The sequence below is a fragment of the Equus przewalskii genome, chromosome 30 (assembly GCF_037783145.1).
Source record: "Equus przewalskii isolate Varuska chromosome 30, EquPr2, whole genome shotgun sequence".
NCBI lineage: Eukaryota > Metazoa > Chordata > Mammalia > Perissodactyla > Equidae > Equus > Equus przewalskii.
The window spans coordinates 20,859,271-20,878,473 of NC_091860.1; the positions used below are offsets into that span (position 1 = coordinate 20,859,271).

The window sequence follows — 19,203 nt, forward strand, 5'->3', positions numbered from 1 at the left end:
GGCATCTTTCCTCTCCCACGTCTACACCCACCCCTCTGGCGATCTCATCCAGGTTCATGGCTTTAAAATGCATCCAGAGGCTAACAGCTCTCAAATACAGTCCATCCTCATTGCTTGTGGATTCCGTATTTGCGAATTTGTCTGCTCGCTGAAATCTGTTCGTAGCCCCCAATCAATGCTGGTGATGCTTTTGTGGTCATTTGTGGACATGCGCAGAGAGGCGGAAACTTTGAGTCACCTGAAGCACACGCTCCCAGCTGAAGTCAAACAAGGTGATGCTCTGCTCTCTTGTTTCATCTCTCACACTGTCAACAAGTATCATTTTCATGGTCTAGTTAGGGCCACGTTTTTCATGTTTTTGTGGGTTTGCTGATTTCACCGTCAAAAACGGCCTCCAAGTGTAGTGCTGAAGTGCCGTCTAGTGTTCCTAGGCACGAGAAGGCTGGGATGTGCCTTATGGAGATGTGTATTCTGGATACACTTCACTTAGGCATGAGCTACAGTGCTGTTGGCCATGGGCTCCATGTTAATGAACTGACAATAACATTAAATAAGGTGTCTTTGAACAGAAGTACACATAAAACAAGGTTATGTGTAGATCGGTTGATGAAAATGCTGTGAACGGAGGCTCATAGGAACCCAACCCCGTGTCTCTCCTGGGAGCAGTGGTTCAGCATTCACTAGTTCAGGGTTCCCAGAGACCTTATAGAACATGACTACGGTGGATTAACGAGAATCGACTACGCATTTCCAGACGAGATCTCTCTCCAGAACTCCAGACGCATACTCCAACCACCTCCTTGACCTGGCAAACTTTAACAACTCAAGACCCGAACTCTGGTAATGTTTCTGCCACTTGCTCGTCCCACAGGCTTTCACAACCTGCTTAAAGGCAACCGCACCCTTCCAGGTGCTCAGGCCAAAAAACCTTGGAATTGTCTCCAATTTCTCTTTCAATTCTTCAGAAAATATTGATGACACTACCTTCAAATTATATCTGGAATCTGACAGCTTCTTACCATTTCCACTCTGCCAACCTGGTGCAGCCCCTGCCATTTCTCACTTGGATAATGCCAACTGGTCTGGTAAAAGTCAGATCACACCATGCCTCACCTCAGAACCCTCCAATGGCTTCCTGCCACCTTCAGCTGAAGCCACAGTCTTAACAATGACTTCTAAGTCCTGGTCTGCACACGCCCTGCTCCTTACTTCTCTGACATTGTCTTCCACTGCTCTCCTCACTCCTGTTGCTCCCTTCCCCACACACTCCTGCCTCAGGGCCTTTGCACCTGCTTTGCCTCCAAATAACAGCATGGCCAGCTCCTTCACTTCTGTCAAAGGTTTACCACACTGTCACCTTCTTAGTGAGGGCTGCCCTGATCACTACATTTAAAATTGCAATCCCTCCCTACACATACCCTTCCTATTCTCTTTCCTGCTTTATTTTTCTCCATAGTATGTATTGCCATTTAAGATACTAATTAATATACTTAGCTGTTTGCTTATAGTCTGTCTCTCTCCCACCCAAATATAAGTACCAAAGGGTGGGGGGTTTTATCTGTTTTTTTCTTTCTACTGAGGCATCCCCCGCGCCTAGAACAGAAGGTAGGCACTAAATACATAATCCTTGATGGAGGAATAATGCAGCACTTACCGTGAATTATTTAATTCACCTGTTTGCCCTCTGTCTGTCTCAATACTGTGAACATTTTGAGGTCAGAGACTCTGTCTTATTCATACCTGTAAGGCTAACACCAAACCACTGTGCATGGCACATAACAGGAATTCAGTAAATGCACGCTGAATGAATGGACAGAGAGGAGAGAAAGGAAAACTGCTAATTTTCATGAAGCTTGGGTTTTCATGACATTTAATAAGCATCTGTGCAAAGATGAATAAGGCAATCCCCGCCCTACAAAAATCCACAGTGGAATGGGGGAGATACACAGATAAATACGGACCCTGATGCAATGTGATCAGAGCCATGACGAGAAAAGGGTCAAGAGAACTAGGATGGCAAAAGAGAGGATGGGTGTTGGGAACACAGGCAAATGGGATAACATGTAAGCTGGGCTTTGATGGCTGAATAGGAGCTTACCATGCGGAATGTAGTGGAGGGAACAGCCCAAGATCGGCTGCTCACTGCCCGAGGTATGTCTAAGTGGACATGAGCTCCCAAGCGTGGCCCCTTCCTTGCTCTAAAAGGTCTCCCAGGAGTCTCGGTGCTCAATAAATATGAACAAACAGAATTTCTATATTCTCAGAGTCTGACAACACAATCACCCAATAGCTCCAACTTGCCGCCATTTAGGTAGTGGGAGCAAGGGCCCCACTAAACATCCTTCCCACTTCCCAGACTCATCTGCGTCTGACCTCGAAACAGAGCCAGACCACTCGGACAGCAGCCACTCAGAAACCCAGAGAAACTGCCATTCCATGGGCTCTGCCAAGACGCAAAGAAACAAAAATCAATTTAGAAAGTGCTAGAACTTTCCAACATCGGAGCCAAATATGAGAACAGTGTGATGCATATGTAAATCTGGACATTCTTTGTCAGAACAGTAAATTGCAGCCCAAGAGCCGACTTCCTGAGGTGGGAAGCTGGGCAGGCCACAGCAGCCTGGGCAGCTTCTCAGCCCGGAGTGGCCCGGGCAGCAGCCTGCTGAAGAGAGGGAGGCCATGCTGGCGAGGAGACTGGACACCATGACCTCACAGGCCTCTTCATTTTCTAAGGTCTATGATTCACCATGGTTGGAACCGGCTTATTTCCTCCCCATCTTTTAAGAGAAATGAGAATAAGCTTGTCTCATTCATTTTTATTCGCCACATGCCTGATGGCTTGGACTGAAGTGGAGAAATTCCACACACACACCGCACACGCTCACATTTCCACCCACCACCCCCACCTCTCGGGCACACACGTGCGTTTACACGTGGATCTCACACTACAGCCTAACTCCTAGTCCCCCACTGGGGTCCGGGCTGTTCTCGCAAGCATCGCTTTACAGTCCTAGAACAGAGACTGATTCCTGTGCCATTAATCTCCATCGGGGCCTGTGCTGGCCTCTTAAACATGAGCAGAATAATCTCTCCTTTCCCGTCTAGTACATACACATAATCCAGGGACACAGTGCCCATCTGTGACAGTTAGGAGCTAAGCAACACTGACCACTCCTTCTCTTGCTCTGCCACATTTCCACCATCATTATCTCCTCCTTCTGAATCTCTGTTGCTTCCTCTTCCCTTCCCCTCATGTTATTCTCTGTGCCCCTCAGTCCGCTCTTTTCTCCTCTCCTTTGAGTTCTCTGAGAAAGGAAACAGCTGTGACATAACACCCATTATTATGTAAGCACTCGAAGGCTGCGAAGGGACTCAAAGGTCATCCGGAGTTTCCCACAACGCTCTGGGCCCCTGGCTTGTTTAGATTAAGGGCTGCTTTTCTCAGCCTGCCTGGGCAGGTCACGTGGTTGCACCTAAAACCAAACAGGAATGACGTTGGTCCTATAACACCCCCTCCTTTCTTTCAGGGCAGGCTTACTTATTAAGAAAGGCCATCATGGTTTGCATGATGAGAATTCAGCCTCCATTTTCCAGAAGTCTTTTGCATCCTCATTTCTAGCCCTGCTCTCAGACATTCCTAGCCTGTGCCCTCTCCCCAGGCTTCTTCCCATTTAGGGCTTTGCACAAACTGATGCCTCCATCGGGAACGCTCTGTCCCCTACCTCTCCCATGGCTGGGTGCTTCTTGTTATTTATGCAAATGTAGGTCTCCTTAACTGTCCTAACCCTCCTCACACCTTTTCACTCTATGGCATGCCCCCATTTTATTTTCTTCGTAGCACTTCTTAGGATCTGAATAATCCTGTTCATTTATTTGGTTCTTTGTTTCCTGTCTGTCACTTTTGATAAAATGTAAGCTCCGTGAGGACAGGCACCCAGTGTGTCTCATTCACACCTTCACCCCAATGCCTAGAATAGCACCTGGCACACAGTAGGCACTTTAATACGCGTGTGCTGAATGAATGAATACATTTGTGTAAATGAAAGTTGCAAAAACTTTACAAACAGTTCCAATGGCCTTTCTCTGCGTCCCCAGAAGACAGGGGACGAATGTCAGTATCAGTGTTCAGATCTGTAGCCTTTTCTGCATTCTGTATGTTTGCTACAAAGGATCTGGGGTTCTGATTTTAGGGAAAACCTTAATTCTTGGCTTCTCCAGTACAGGTCAGGACTGGCTAATTCAAGAGACTGACTTCATCAAGGTTTGAACCAAATTCCTCCTATCAATATTTTCTTTCCGGCTGCTTCTATCTCAACATTTTAAGTGTTTTGAGTCTGCACCTGATTGTTATCTCAGTGTCTCACTGTAAATCGTTTGAAAACATAAATATACATGTAATATTTCTGGTATTAGAATGTGGGAATTCATCTAAATCAACTCTCGGCCTCCAGTCAGGCCCACACCCAAATCAAACAGGATTTCGACCCAACTATTAAAAGGTTTCAGGGGAAATCACTTCCCTTCTAACTCATGCCAGTGTCGCTCAATCTTTTTATTCTTCCCTCGAGGGAAATGAAGGCAGCTGTGATCATGCGCCAGGCTCAAATGCTCAGGACTCATGAAGTTGCCACGTGGGGACACACACACACACACACACACACACACACACTCTCACACTGTGCTTACCAACATAGCCTGGGGTTCCACAGGCTGTGGACATTACATCTCCCTTGCCCTCCATTTTTGACAATCCAAAGTCGCTGATCATTATTTTAGACTCCTCATCTTGACTGTAGTACAAGAGATTTTCGGGCTAGAAAGAAAACAAGAAAAAAAAATTTACAAACGGTGTTTAAAGTTGAGTTCATTGCAGGAGCCTCACCAAACCACAGAACCCAGTTACAGGTTAAGATTACACTTGACCTTTAGCCACAGTCAATGCATGAAGAAAAGCAGTGTTGGAGAACAGCGATGTAGAGGGCCCTGCATGGTATGGGGCGCTTATAGGTTTTCAATAAATGCTAGTCCCCTTTCCCTTGTTAGTATTTTCTCTACTTACAAAAATTAACCATATATTGAGACCACCTAGAAAGCTGATGCCTCTCAGGCTTGTCAGTTCATTTCTTGGGTTAGGGGAAGGGGGATTCCCAGAAATAAAATTTCTTTCGCAGGTGCTAGTCTGTTTTGTTTGTTCTGACCCTTGTTCCAGCCTTTCCCTAATCCAGGGGTCTCTCTCCCTGCCCTCAGGCACATTCCGGGTCCTGTGGTTCTGGCGGATGTGTGGCACTTCCTCCTGTACTGAGCCAGCTGACACCTGCTCGCTCCCACTCCCTGGGAAGCAGAGGGATGTCATCACAGAACGAATTGGAGTCGGAAGATCCAGCACTTTCCAGCCACGTGTCCTTAAGTACTCTGAGATTCTCTGCCTTTCTGTAAAATATGGGTTGTGATCGTTTCTCATTTGCTCCCCTGAATGGTATGTGACAGAGCTCAGGTGGCAATAACGCATGACAAACAGCAATAGTTCTGCACATGAGGGACACCTCCATGGGGTCTACGTAGGAGGGGCTGAGGGGCGGCACTCCTGTGGTAGACCAGGGAGGCAAAGAAGCTTCATCTGCATAGCGTTTTACGGAAAATTAGAGAATCTTCTTGTTTCCAGCAAAAATGAGGGCAGGACTTACGGAGGCTGAAAGAGCTATCACAGTTTCAGAGCTCGTACCTGCACTGCCAGGGTAGAACCTGACCACAGGAGAGTAGCCCGCATTTTTCGTTTTTTTTTAAAGATTGGCACCTGTGCTAACATCTGTTGCCAATCTTCTTTTTGTTTCTTCTTCTTCTCCCCAAAGCCCCACAGTACATAGTTGTATATTCTAGTTGTAGGTCCTTCTGGCTCTGCTATGTGGGACACCACCTCAGCACAGCCTGACGAGCGGTGCCACGTCCGCATCCAGGACCCGAACCAGCGAAACCCTGGGCCGCCTAAGTGGAGCTCACGAACTTAACCCCTTGGCCATGGGGCCAGCCCCCATTTTTTTGTTTTTGAAAACTTTCTTCAATTAAGAATGTTGTCACTGAGAGAGATAATGTCAAGGACTCACACCTCAGCTATTGTCCAGGAATGTCCCTCCACCAGGAAAATTCTGAAGATTTATCCAGAGAATAAGTAATTGGGTCTCCCATTTACACTTGACCTTAAAGGAAACACACAGGGAAGAATCTGAACTGGGAAACTCACCATTTCCTGTCTGGCTTTCCTGCTGACCCCAAGCATGAAGCAAGAGTCTCTCTTGTCAGTGGTTTGTGGTGAATCTTTGGTTCCTAAGTATTGAATTTCAGGAAGTATTCTTATGTAGAGTGACTAGACTTGTTTAGAGAAGTGGTTCTCAGCCTAGCTGTGCGACAGAATCACCTGTGAGAGTACTGAATGTCTGGGGATATTGTTCTTCAGCAGATTTGAGGTTGGGCCCAGGCCTCTGGAGTTTAGAACTCCACAGGGGGATTCTGATGCACAACCACTGCTGTGAAGAAATTCTGAGATCTGACCAAGACTCCCTCCCGGACCAAACTTTACTCAGGCTCCTCTGAGCCCTCCTCTCAACTAGGCCTTAACCTTGGCCTCCTGTGTCCCTCCTGTCCTTGGGGCCTGCATGGCCCAGTCTTAGCAGGAATCCTGCTAAGTCAGTTTAGAGAGGATCCCTCACCCTTGATATTTGGTTGAGTTCTTCACCCCTCAACCTTTGATGCTGTTAAAAAAAAATCATGCAGACACTTGTTCAAGCTGGTAAGGAAGACTTCATTCAGGGGGACCCCTGCAAGGCAGCTTTGCAGGACAGAAGAAAGATAGGACTCAGCTCCTAATCCAACAGGCACAAGTGGAGATTTACAGCCCAGGAGCAGGGTGGGGTCAACAGATGGAAAACACTAAGAGGACATAGCAAGGGTAAGGGGGATTCTGGCTGCATCAACTTGAAGGGAGTTTTGCTGAAGGCAGGCAGCGCAGTCAGATATGGAGGCAGGAGGAGAAGGAACTGATCAGGTATCAAGGCTGGGGGATTTTCACTAAAGTGACTCTGTGGGATTCTGGATAAGACTGGACTATGTGGGCAGAGCCAACAGACTAAGGATGGAGAGCAAATGGACTTCGTCAAAGAAGAGAGTCTGTCAGTGTCGAAGTCCTCGGCCAGCTTTTAATAAGAATCCCCCTCCCCTTGAGCCTCCCCTTAGGAAGTTTCCATCCATGACCCGCACTCTGCTCAATGGCCATAAACCCCCAAGTGTCCTTGCTGAATTTGGAGTTGAGTCCAAATCTTTCCCCTACTGCAATCCCCCTCTTGCAATAGTATTGAATAAAGTCTTCCTTGCCATTTTAACAAGTGTCAGAATAATGTTTTTTTTCCACAGAAGCCAAAGGAAAAAAAATACTACCATTCACCCCAAATAAAAACATAAAAAGAAATGGCATTTAACATTCACAGTGCCATCAACTCTGTGGACAAAGCAAGAGATTAGAAGAAAATCAAATGTATGCCTGAGGATGCTTTCAATGACTTTTAAAACAGAATAAAATGGGCCAATCAATAGTTGAAATAAGAATAATGCTTGGAAAGTGGGGGGAAATAATCAGAAAGTACATGTGGTTCATGATTTCTCTGAAGGTTTAGCGATTATCTTTTGATGAACAGTACGGATCGGTCATGGGTACAGAGAGGGTTTTTTTTTTAATTTCTGATTCTTAGTCTTCCTGTCCCAGTACTTCGGCAGCTGTAAAGCTAAGCAAAGAGTGGAAAGTCAGTGATCTCATGCTCTTAATCAAGGCTGCATCCGGGCAAGAGACTGCCAAAGAGCCAAATGTCCCTCCTTACACATTCCTCCGACAGGAGACTCATTTGGGTCAATAAAGTGCTCTTTTGAAGGATGATTACGAAGGAGGGTTAAATTGACTGGACATTCACAGCTTAGATCAATACTTTTAATTGTCTCAAGATTAGTAAAGACAGCAGGGCTTTTCTTGAGGGGAGAGAGAGAACAGACAAGAAGGTGGGAGAGAAGACAGACGCAGGTATAGTGTGGACGGAGGCCCTCAGTTGCAGTAGGAGGGTTGTGAGAGTCCAGGATGGGGCAGGGGGAGCTTGCAATTCTGCCTGGGGTCCTATGAGGCCGAGGACCACCTGGAAAATTATTTTTCCGCACTTTATGGCACCTTTGCAAGACAACTGGTGGCCAATACCTGAGTTGGAACATCAATCCCAACCCTTTAATAGTTCACATAATAAGCTTTCAAAAGATCTGAATCAACATTCCCATAAAGTTAATGTTATATACAATCAAACTCCTAATCTGGTGATTCTCAACTGGGGGCAGTTTCACCCCCCCAGGGGACATTTGGCAATGCACAGAGACATTTTTGGTTGTCACAACCCGAGAAGTGGTACTGGCATCTAGTGGGTAGAGGCCAGGGATGCTGCGAAACATTCTACAATGCACAGCACAGCCCCCCACAACCAAGAATGGTCCAGCTCCAATGTCAAGAGTGCAGGGGCTGAGAAGCCGCATCCTCATCTGAGGAGGCAGTGGCAGACATGTCCTGTCTCAGTCCCTTGTTTTGAAAAAAAGGACAACTGTTTGTCTCTAGTAGCTCCCTGGGGCAAGAAGACACAAGAATACCTTTCTGGAGGAAGACGGAGGTATATTCGCCTCTGGGGCTGGGGTAGTAGCCCAGATTGTGCCCTAATCTTAAATAACTCCATCATCTTTTCTATTCCTCTGGCCTAGATCATATGGTTTAAACTTCCTTAGATGGTCGTGAAAATATAACATCCCAGCCCCAACTGCCTCCACACGGATCGAACTCCTCCGTGCCCCTGAAAAGAGATCACAAAAAGCTCCTAGAATGACAGCGTTCTTTCCACAACGACAAGCCTGCTGCTCGTAAAGCTCCGCAGGCTGGGAGCTGCAAGTACTGCTCGAAAAGCATTATGTGGGTGTAAAAAACAGCATCTTCCGTCCAGGCAATCTGCCTTCTTCAGGGGGAAATAAACGTCGCCCTTCTAGGAAATGGCTTATCTGCTAAGACATTCTTTCATTAAATACAGACAACTAGCCCATCGCATCCTATCTCCACAGGCGCCACACTAATTTGTTCAGAGAGAGCTGCCTGCTGTGTTCTGGAAGCACAGAATTGGCATTGGTGAGGGCACAAGAGAGCAGAGAAGGCACCACTGCCTGGCACAGAGGTGCCAGGTGGGCTTATCAGCCCTTATCTAGCCCTGTGGAGGACCTCCAGGTCCTGAAGATCAGCTAATCATGTTCACATCAAGAAGCCTGCAAAGGGCAGAGGTTGTAAGGACTCGATTAACATTCCCAAATGCCCTCATCTCGCAGGTCTCCATGAATGGTCCTCAGGCCAACATTAGTATCACGCATAATCCCCTTAGAAATGCAGCATCCCAGGCCCCCACTGCAGATCTGCAGAATCAGAATCTCTGGGGTGGGGCCAGCAATCTGTGTTGGTTTTTTCTTTAATAATTATTTTTCTTTTCTTTCTCTTTTTTTTTTTTTTTTTTAAAGATTGGCACCTGAGCTAACATCGGTTGCCAATCTTCTTTTTCTTCTTCTCCCCAAAGGCCCCTGGTACATAGTTGTATATTCTAGCTGTAGGTCCCTCCAGCTCTGCTGTGTGGGACGCCACCTCAGTACGGGTTGATGAGCGGTGCCATGTCCACATCCAGGATCCGAACAGGAGAAACCCTGGGCCGCCAAAGCGGAGCACGGGAACTTAACCACTCAGCCACAGGGCTGGCCCCCAGCAACCTGTGTTTTTACGAGCCCTCCAGACAATTCTGGTGTAGGCTAACATTTGGGAGCTGCTACCCTAGTCAGAGGAAGGTGATAACATGGAGAGAAGAAGAGGAAACTTTACAGTGAGTCCTTATGAAAGGAAAAGTGACACCATTTTATACCCTGACACCCAGTACCAGATAATGGGCAGATGCTGAAATTCTGTGTTAACAAATGGTTATGATTTATTCTTTAAATTGGTTTAGATTTTCCAGAGTCGTGTATAACATAGCTTCCATAGAATATAACCCCCGTCTTTCTGATATGAATGGCAGGTCTGTGTGCTGGGGTGGAATTTCTGTGTTGACTGAGGCAGTGAGTTCTGGAGGCTGGACCTGTAACTGCTGCAGAATGAAGCCCTGTTACAGCCTTGGGCCAACAATGCTGCTTTTTTACTGTCCCTCAACTTGACATGCTCGATATCTACCCTTGGTACCATATGTTTGATGTCTACTCTTTGGTATCTACATATACCTGGAGAGGAATGTAATGCCAAGGTACCCAAATAAGGCCCAGATCCTTCAATGCCTTCGGGTGAAGAGTCACTATGCCAAAACCCCATAAAGAAAAGATAAGAAAGGAACCTACAGGACATCGGGAGAAGACTGTAATGGTAGGTATTTAACCTATCTTTTCTGAAAACCTACTTTCCTTCTCTGTCATCTCATGCCCTCAAGAGATGGGCTCCTTTTCTTTCACACAGTGTGTTGTGCTGAAAGGGGGCTGGAATTGGGAGAAGAGTCTTCATGGCCCATATGTCTTGAACAAAACTACCTTTTAGAATGGTGCGAAGTAATATACAACCTACCTCCCCATGGCCCTTTGGCTGCAAAATGGGTATAAAATCTCCCAACGAATGGCCAGCCCCATTGCTCTTCATCTTCTTTCAAGCTACTCCTGGGTCCCAAAGATCCTGACAACTAACAGTATACAAATGCCTATCATTCACTCCACCCATATCTACATCAAAGCAAGCTCATCCCTCTTCCAGAGTCAATCCTCTTAGACAGGTTCATTGTGGGTGGGAGAGCAGCTAGTGGATGTTGCTAAGTGATGGTCTTACCTTGAGGTCCCTGTGGACAATGCCCATCCTATGGAGATAGTAGACAGCATCCAAGACCTGGCGGATCAGAGTGCTGGCATCTTTCTCTGTGTAAAATCCCTTCTCCACTATCCGATCAAACAGCTCGCCACCGGACACACTGTTTAAGAAAAAGAAGAAATCAGATGTTTGAGAGGACCTGCTGAATTGTTAAGGGAAAACTATCAATAAGAGCTTTCAATATGATAAAAGACTCAAATCGTATTTCAAACATTAATACATTTTCAGATTTAGAGTTTGCCCCCTTGCCCCCTACATTCCCCACAAGCTATACCAGGAAAGTGTTTCTATGTCATGGCGGTACAAATGTCTGAAATGAAATAAAGAGAATATAAATAAACCAGGACCCATGGACTAGCCAGACCTGAGAAGTCTCTCCTGACCTCTGCCTCCACCCTGCTGAGACAATGTAGAGTCAGAATAACCTTCTGGAATATCAGCATCCTCAGACATAGGGAGATGATGCTGGATAGGGGGGCTCCTTTGCATGAGAGAATATCCTTAAAGAACCTGGGGGACGGGGTGTCGTGGGCAAAGCACTGAGCAGCCAACAGGATGTCTGGGTTCTTGAGCACATTCTGCTCCTAATATGCTGAGCACTTGAGCACTCCTTGAATCTTTGAACCTCAGTCTTTTTATCTGTAAAATGAAGGGGTTAATCTAGTCAACCATTTCCAACAGAGGGTAGAGGCATGCCCTCGAAGGCCTCAGAACCTGAAAGACACATGTGATTTCTAAAAAGAGAAAAAAACTCTATTACATGGCTCTGCTTTGGTTTTTGGTGACAATATTTAATTTTAATTTGCTTTGAATTTCAGATTGCATTAAACATTTTCTTGTATTTATCAAAAGGGGGCCTAGGTTGGCAAAGGTCAAGAAGCCCTGGTGGACAACCTCTGTAGACCGTTTTAATTTGATATTTTATGCTGCTCTGACTTTAATAATGTAATACAAACACACAATCCTGAATAGAAACAATTCAACTAACACCTTAGCCGTCAAGTTCTTAGAGTATACACTTCTCTAAGGAAAACAGTGCTTCTTTCAAATAATTAAGCCATCTTGGAAATTAGTTTCAAGGGATATATTAACACTATTTTTTTAATAAAAAGGAAATTTTCCAAAAGTAAAATGAAAAACAGATTTATTTGAAATGTTAAAAGCATAAAAGTTTCATAAACAACTTTTACAGCTTTAATAGATATAGTAAAATATGCTGAGCAGTAACACACTCACATTCACAATACACAAAGCTATGATTCGTTTTCTGCCAGTCATGGCAATTAATGTGCAATAATTGATCCACTGATACCTCCTTTTAAAAAAACTAATAAAGAAAACACAACTGCAGCTATAAAAGGCCTACGTGTTAGAGTTTCTTCCATTACCTCCAGTCATTCCAAGTGATATTGTGCTTGGATAATGTTTTGTTTGCTAAGCAAACCAAGCAGTCTAGATAAGAAAGGAAAGACGCTCAGGAGAAATAAAAAGCAATTCAAAGAATGAAAAGAAATGGAAACAACAGGGGAGAGACTATATTTTGATGACCATGTTGTCTGAATGATCCATCCCTAGGTAAGCCAAAATCCCAAGATACCCTCCCTTGGCAACTGACGCCAAGTTCTTGCCAGTCTTCGTTTTTCCAGAACCTTTCCCCAACAAGTTTCAATGTCTGAAACTTTGCAGAGCTTGAGGATGTGCCATAGGAGCCGTGCCGCTGCCAGTACAGCATCCTCCACCTCGTCCTCATCCTCTACCACGGGCCCACTTTCCAATGATGGTACCCCTTACAAGTGTCCTCGTGCTTTCTTACCACTGGTCTGCCTGCTACTCACATCCTGTGCTCTGCAGGCTGCTGGAGGACCACAGGCAAGAAGGCTCACCCCTTCCCCATCTCCACCTCCCACCCTTTGTGCTGCATGACCTACACATTACCAGATCCACTGCCTCCCTCAAAACTGATCTTTCCTGGTTCCCATTGTCTCAAAGTCCTCTTTTCTGCTATGTGATCTATAATAGATTAGTATTAATAGATTCTATTGCATAATAATATTTGCACTGCAACAGGGCACCGATGCAGTAAGAATCGAGGCCTCAGAGTTGAAGTGTGAGATATCGCTATAGTATGTATTGTCACAGAGTCTCAATTCTCTACACATTTAACATCTCACTTCTGAAGTCTCAGTTGCACCAGAGCTTTATTTCTCTGAACACTGCTCAGAAAGAATTTGGTTTCCTTGGAAACCAAGGCACAGGGAAAAGTTTAAAAACCTGCCAGTGAAAAAAGTGTAACAATACTAATAAAGATATCGTAAATTTGAAAGTCACTTTATCCTTTCCAAAAATCTCCTTAAGCATAGATTTCAAAAGGCTATTGTTATGGACTGAATATTTGTGTCCCCCCTCCCTAAATTCATATGTTGAGGCCCTACCCCACAATGTGATGGTATTTGGAGGTGGGGCTTTGGGGAGGTAATTAGGGTTAGGTGAGGTCATGAGAGTGGGGCCCCCATGATGGGATTAGTGCCCTTACAAAAAGAGGAAGAGAGACAAGGGCTCTCTCTCTCTCTCCCACTTGAGGACACAGTGAGAAGGTGGACATCTGTAAGCCAGGAAAAGAGCTCTTAACAGGAACCAAATCTACTGGCATCTTGATCTTGGACTTCCCAGCCTCCAAAACTGAGAAATAAATGTCTCTTATTTAAGCCCCCCAGTCTACGGTATCTTGTTACAGCAGCCTGAGCTGACCAAGAAACCACTTCTTTTCAAAACCACTTGTGAATTAGGCAGGGCCAGTATTACTGCCCAGAATCAGGGATGAGGAGATAAGTTTAGAAGTGTGGCGAGGGGCACGTCTCACTTTCAGGCTGGCAGACCATGCGTAGGTTGGTTGGTTGGCTGCTGAGCTGACTGACAGATTGCTCTCTTGAGTCAATATCCTTCTACGGCAAGCTTCCTGTGTGCATGGAGCTCCCCAATTAAATTCATGCAAAGCATCAGAATGCAGTTAGAAGGGTCGGGATGAGGTGAGTGGGGAAAAGGAGAAGAACTTGAATAATAGATCAACAAATAAAATTAATTAACAGTAGCTATCAGCAGAAAGGCTCAGTTTGGGGATGCCAATGTGGAAAGAGAAACTAGCTACCAAAAATCGAGGGAGCAGAAGACAGGAATGGTTCAGAGACAGCCCTTCTCTTCTCAATTCAAACTTTGACATTTATTTAGTACAACCTGCCCTGGGATGGAACTTAGGTTTGCTCAGTCTCTGATATTCCTTGCCTGTTACAGTGTACTGCTCTCATTGTACGTGAATTTTAAATACACAAATGTTTGATGCATGAAATAGTTTGATGTAACAATCTCAGATTTCAGTTTATTTGCAAAATTTTAAGTAATGCACATCTCTTCATATTAAACAGTTTGTCAACTAGATTTATTGTGGTGATCATTTCACAATATATACATATATTGAATCGTTATATTGTACACCTGAAATTAACATAATGTTACATGTCAATTATATCTCAATAAAAAAAAGACCTATATGAATTCAAGCACCGCACAGTTTCAAGTTTAATATTGGCGAATTATGTAATTGGATTCACTTATCAAAAATTTGTCAACTAAACCTATAAAATATTTCATTAGATTTTTAAAAATGTGACATTGTTGAATTAACAATATCTGTCAAGATTTAAAATGCACACATCCTTTGGCTCCAAAATTCACTTCTAATAATTTATCCTATAACTGTTCTTTCACGTTATGCAAAGACACATTCAAGCTAATTGAAGCACTATTTGTAAAAAAACAAACAAAAACTGGAAATAATTAAATGTCTATCAACAGGGAACTAGTAAAATTACAAGGGAGCCTACGGATGAGTTAGGTTGGTATGTACTAATACAAAAAAGAAATAATTGTCAAGAAACATAATTTCAAACGTGCTGGATCAAGTCAACCGTAGGCTCTGATTCCACTAGGCTATACTGTAACAGAGTATAACTTTGTCAGTAGACCACCTGTACTTTTTTAATAGTGTGCAAACCATGTTATTCTTTACGTGCACTTGAACTTCTCCATCTGATGTTGGTAGATATTATCCTCTTATTTTAACATTTACTGCTAACTATAATTTAAAATGTTTTATGTCTTATAACAACATCATCCACACATTCACAAAAAGATAGAACTCATGCTAAGGCTGAGAAATGGGCTCCAAAAATCTATTACTCTAGGATAGAAGTTAGATATAGTAAAATAAAATGAAGAAGGCTGAAGGAAATCAGAATATGTCACCCCAAAATATGCCTCTTTGACATAAAATCATTTTGTGCTGAAGACAATTAAGAAGTAGTAAATGCAGAAAAAGCTCCCCCTTTTCTGTCTAAAGGCAGGAAATAAATTCTCCTTTTACTGGAGACCTTTGTATCAAACCAGAGACGGCAGCAAAGGAACCTGCAAATAAACCTTGTTCCACTAGCCCTTATCTTCCACGTTACTTCTTCACCATTTACTACCCCTAGCCCAAACCCCTCTGTCTTGTCCATTCTTCACAAATGTATTGTTTGCCTAAAAGGTCACATCCTCAGGTCTTCATTCTCTTGTAACGGCTCCCACGTACATGTAAAAATCCAATAAAATCTGTATGCTTCTCTCCGTACTCTTCATCGGTTTAACTTTCAGACCCAGCTAGGGATGCTCAGAGAGTCAAAGAAAACTTTTTCTTCCCCCACAAGGCCAAATGGTACAGCCTTCTGCTGTTAATTTTAGAGCGAGTAGTCTGAGAAATATTAGCAGTGATGCTGGAATCATAAAAAGCACTGTTATAGCAGATACGCCTTGAAATTCACCAAGGCTGTCAAAGAACTAGGCAGCGAGAGTGGAAAAGAGCCAGGTGACACGGCTACAAGAGCAATGTGGCCTTAACGGGCCCGAAGGTAAGGCTGGTTATGAATGTGTTTTCTAAGCATGATCTCTCCTATTTACATTTAGTCCTAAGAGGAAGGTACTCTTGAAATACGCAGGTTGCAATTAATAAAGGCTACAAGCAAAGCGTCTTTCAATTGCAAACCCCCAAAGCCCAGACGGCAGACAGGTATATCTTTTCACTCCCCTCTGGAGAAAGAAAGGGTCTATCTTCTCAGTCTTTTCCTTAATCAAGTCCCCACTTGGCATCCCCTCAGATTTCCCTCCTCCCACCCAGGCCCATGCTCTTAATCCTTGCCGATTCATTTAGCTTTGGCACCCACACACTCTGCTCCTGGGGGGGCTCCCTCATCCACTCGGGGAAGATTAAGGGTTTATTTCACACAACCTCTGCCCTCAATATTTTCCTCCTTCAATAAATCCTACTTTAATAATAAACGTATCTTTATTCTTAGAATTCAATTTCGCAATATCTGCCAGGCTTCAATTTGTTCAGAAATTTCCACAACACAAACACAGCCCTCTCCATTTATTGAAACAGATAAACTTAACCCCTTGTGTTCCATTATGCTTTGATTCTGGCTATTTTGCCTTCTCCATATATGGGTGTTAGGGTCTGAATTGTGTCCCCCATCCCTCAAATTTCAGATGTTAAAATCCCAACCCCCACCAAACCTCAGAATGTAACTGTATTCGGAGACAGGCCCTTGAAAGAGGTAATTAAGGTTAAATGAGGTTGTATGGGTCCAATATGACTAGGGTCCTTATAAGAAGAGAGAGACAGACACCAGGCATGCGCACAGACATGACTGTGAGAAGACAGAAGGCAGCAGTTTGCAAGCCAAGGAGAGAGGCCGCAGGAGAAACCAAACCTGCCCACACCCTGATCTTAGCCTTCTAGTCTCCAGAACGATGAGAAAATAAATATTTGTTGTTTAAACCACTTGGTCTGCGGTACGCAAGCCACGTAATACACTGGGCAACATAAAGGATATTCCATATTCGTGCAGTGTATCTTTGAATGTACATTCTCGTTATATATTTTTCAAGGTTTAACCCTTTTTTGCTACTTTATTTGTGTTTTATGCTTTTTTTATTCACCTAATCATCAAATAATCTTATATCAAGCCAGACGATATGTCGTCTTTGTTTCCAAGGGGTGCGTGGTCCAGTGGGGGGGACTAAGATACACAGACAAGTAAGACACAGCATAAGATGGTTCTGACGTTGGAGGGAAGGAGGGCAAAAGTGCTTTGGAAGACCATAGAAGGATACCCAGCAGGGGCCCAGGGGACAGGGCAGGAAAAAGTGAGTCTGAGCTGTCTTAAAGGAGGAGCAGTATTTAGGCCAGTGGAGAAAAGCCCAGTGGGCAGGCAGAGCCCAGTAATTTGAGTGATCATGAAGGAGTTTTTGGTAAACTAAATATCTTCAGGGAAATACAGTCAAGGAAAGAAGTGTTAAGTGAACACTTTCTATAAGCCCACCGCTTGGCATGCACTGTTCGTCTGTATTTGGGGAACTACAAAATAAGCTCAAATTGACAATCGAGACCAGCAACTAATGACTTGCCAAACTGTGATCCCAGCTGGATGACCACAGGACATCGTAGAAGGGAGAAATCAGCGGTTAGAGAAGACGCCCTGAGGGAGATGTCTTAACTTCCTTTGTGTCTCTGGGGTCTAGCACCACATTCATTGCATTGCAGAAAAATGTCAGCTGATTCCTGAAGGAAGAGGAGACTGGAGAGCCAAGAGTTAGGAGAAAGAGTATGGCAGGCAGGGAGGAGAGGGTGGAGGCAGGAATGAACAAGGTACGCAAAGAAACCTGACTTATCTGGAAAATGTACCTGGTGAGGATGAAGCCAGATCAGGAAGGAATGTGAGAACCAAGCAGTGAAGCTAGGATGGGCTGCATCAGATGACAGCAAATTCTAAGTTGTTTGTGATCTAAGGTAACCCATTTCTGAAAGAGGTACTACTGAGAGTGTTACCGTCTGTATATGTGTATGGCGAGAGACATCTTGCAACAAGAGTCCTTTGCACAGTGTGTACACTGTCTTCCAACGAAGGTCTGTGGCTGCCATCTTGGAGGCCCACTGCTTTTGTATTCTCAGTTCTGCAGACTTCCTGCCACTCTGAGGTGGGCTCAAGAGAGAAAACCCACTTCTCCCATACCACGTTGGCCAGCTCTGCGGTACGCACTGATTTTCCATCCGTCTATCAACAACTTTCATTGCTTTGGGCAGGGCCTCAGTAATTCCTTAGAATAATCTTCTCTCCCTGCTTTCCAACTACGCCCCTTCAGTTCCCGGCCAGCTGCCCCTCAGGTCTGGCCAGGCAAAGTGTGGTTACAGCCAAAAGGATGGATAAAAAAGAGCTGAAGGCACTTTAACTTATTGGGAAATTCGCTTGCTGAGGCTCTAATAAAGAAATCCTACTTTTGCATTACTCATGAGACAAGGGCTAAAGGATTTGTTAAGAAATTATTAGCATGATCCAGATTTCAAGAGAAAAGAGCTAATCTCTTCTCACGCAAAGCACCTCTTCACATTCCAAAAAAGATAATTACAAGTCACTTTTAGCTTTTTGTATTCCAAGAGGGCAAAGCAGACCTTACTCATATAGAATCCCCAGTATCTACGACTTTTATTCCAGTAAGGGAGGAACAGCAAGAAAATAAATAAGTGAACAAATAGGTAAATGTGAAAATATCAGAGTTTGAAATGCAGGGCAAAGCACTGAAACAAGCCTGAGGTGAGTATCTGGTGATGCCACTTTGAGTGGGCTCTGAGAGGGCCCCTCTGGATGAAAGGAAAGAGCCAGCCAAGTGATGATCAGGGAAGAGCTTCCAGGCCAACGGGTGAGCCATCCTAAGACCCCGAAGACAGCATTGGACCAAATAGGTCAGGGTGATTGCAGTGTGGTGGGAATAGGCAGAGGAGTTGAGAAAGAGTAAGGCCCAGATGGCGCAGGCCCATGTGCTATGGACTGAATGTTTGTGTCCCCTCAAAATTCATATGTTGAAACCTAACCCCCAGTGGGATGGTATTTAGAGGTGGGCCTTTGGGAGGTCATGAGGGTGAAGCCCTCATAAATGGGATTAGTGCCCTTAAAGGAAGAGGCCAGAGAGTGAGATTGCCCCATTTCTGCCATGTGAGGATACAAGAAGTTGGCAGTCTACAACCCGGAAGAGGGCTCTCACCAGAACCTGACCATGCTGGCACTCTGATCTGGGACTTCCAGGCTCCAGAACTATGGGAATAAATGTCTGTTGTTTATAAGCTACCCGATCAATGGTACTGTGTTATGGCAGCCCAAAGGGACTAAGACATC

At 44.5% G+C, this 19,203-nt stretch overlaps 1 protein-coding gene across 5 annotated transcripts in view; it reads right to left on the reverse strand.

The window, feature by feature from the left end:
* CAMK1D (calcium/calmodulin dependent protein kinase ID) overlaps positions 1 to 19,203 on the reverse strand; it is a 390,312-nt gene that overhangs the window by 46,682 nt on the left and 324,427 nt on the right. For all 5 annotated transcript variants that reach the window (XM_070601240.1, XM_070601238.1, XM_070601237.1 and 2 more), the window contains exons 4-5: positions 10,904 to 11,042; positions 4,687 to 4,813 (exon numbers count right to left, since the gene is read on the reverse strand). In XM_070601240.1, coding sequence (XP_070457341.1) covers positions 4,687 to 4,813; positions 10,904 to 11,042 — 266 coding nt within the window. The remainder of the gene's footprint in view (positions 1 to 4,686; positions 4,814 to 10,903; positions 11,043 to 19,203) is intronic.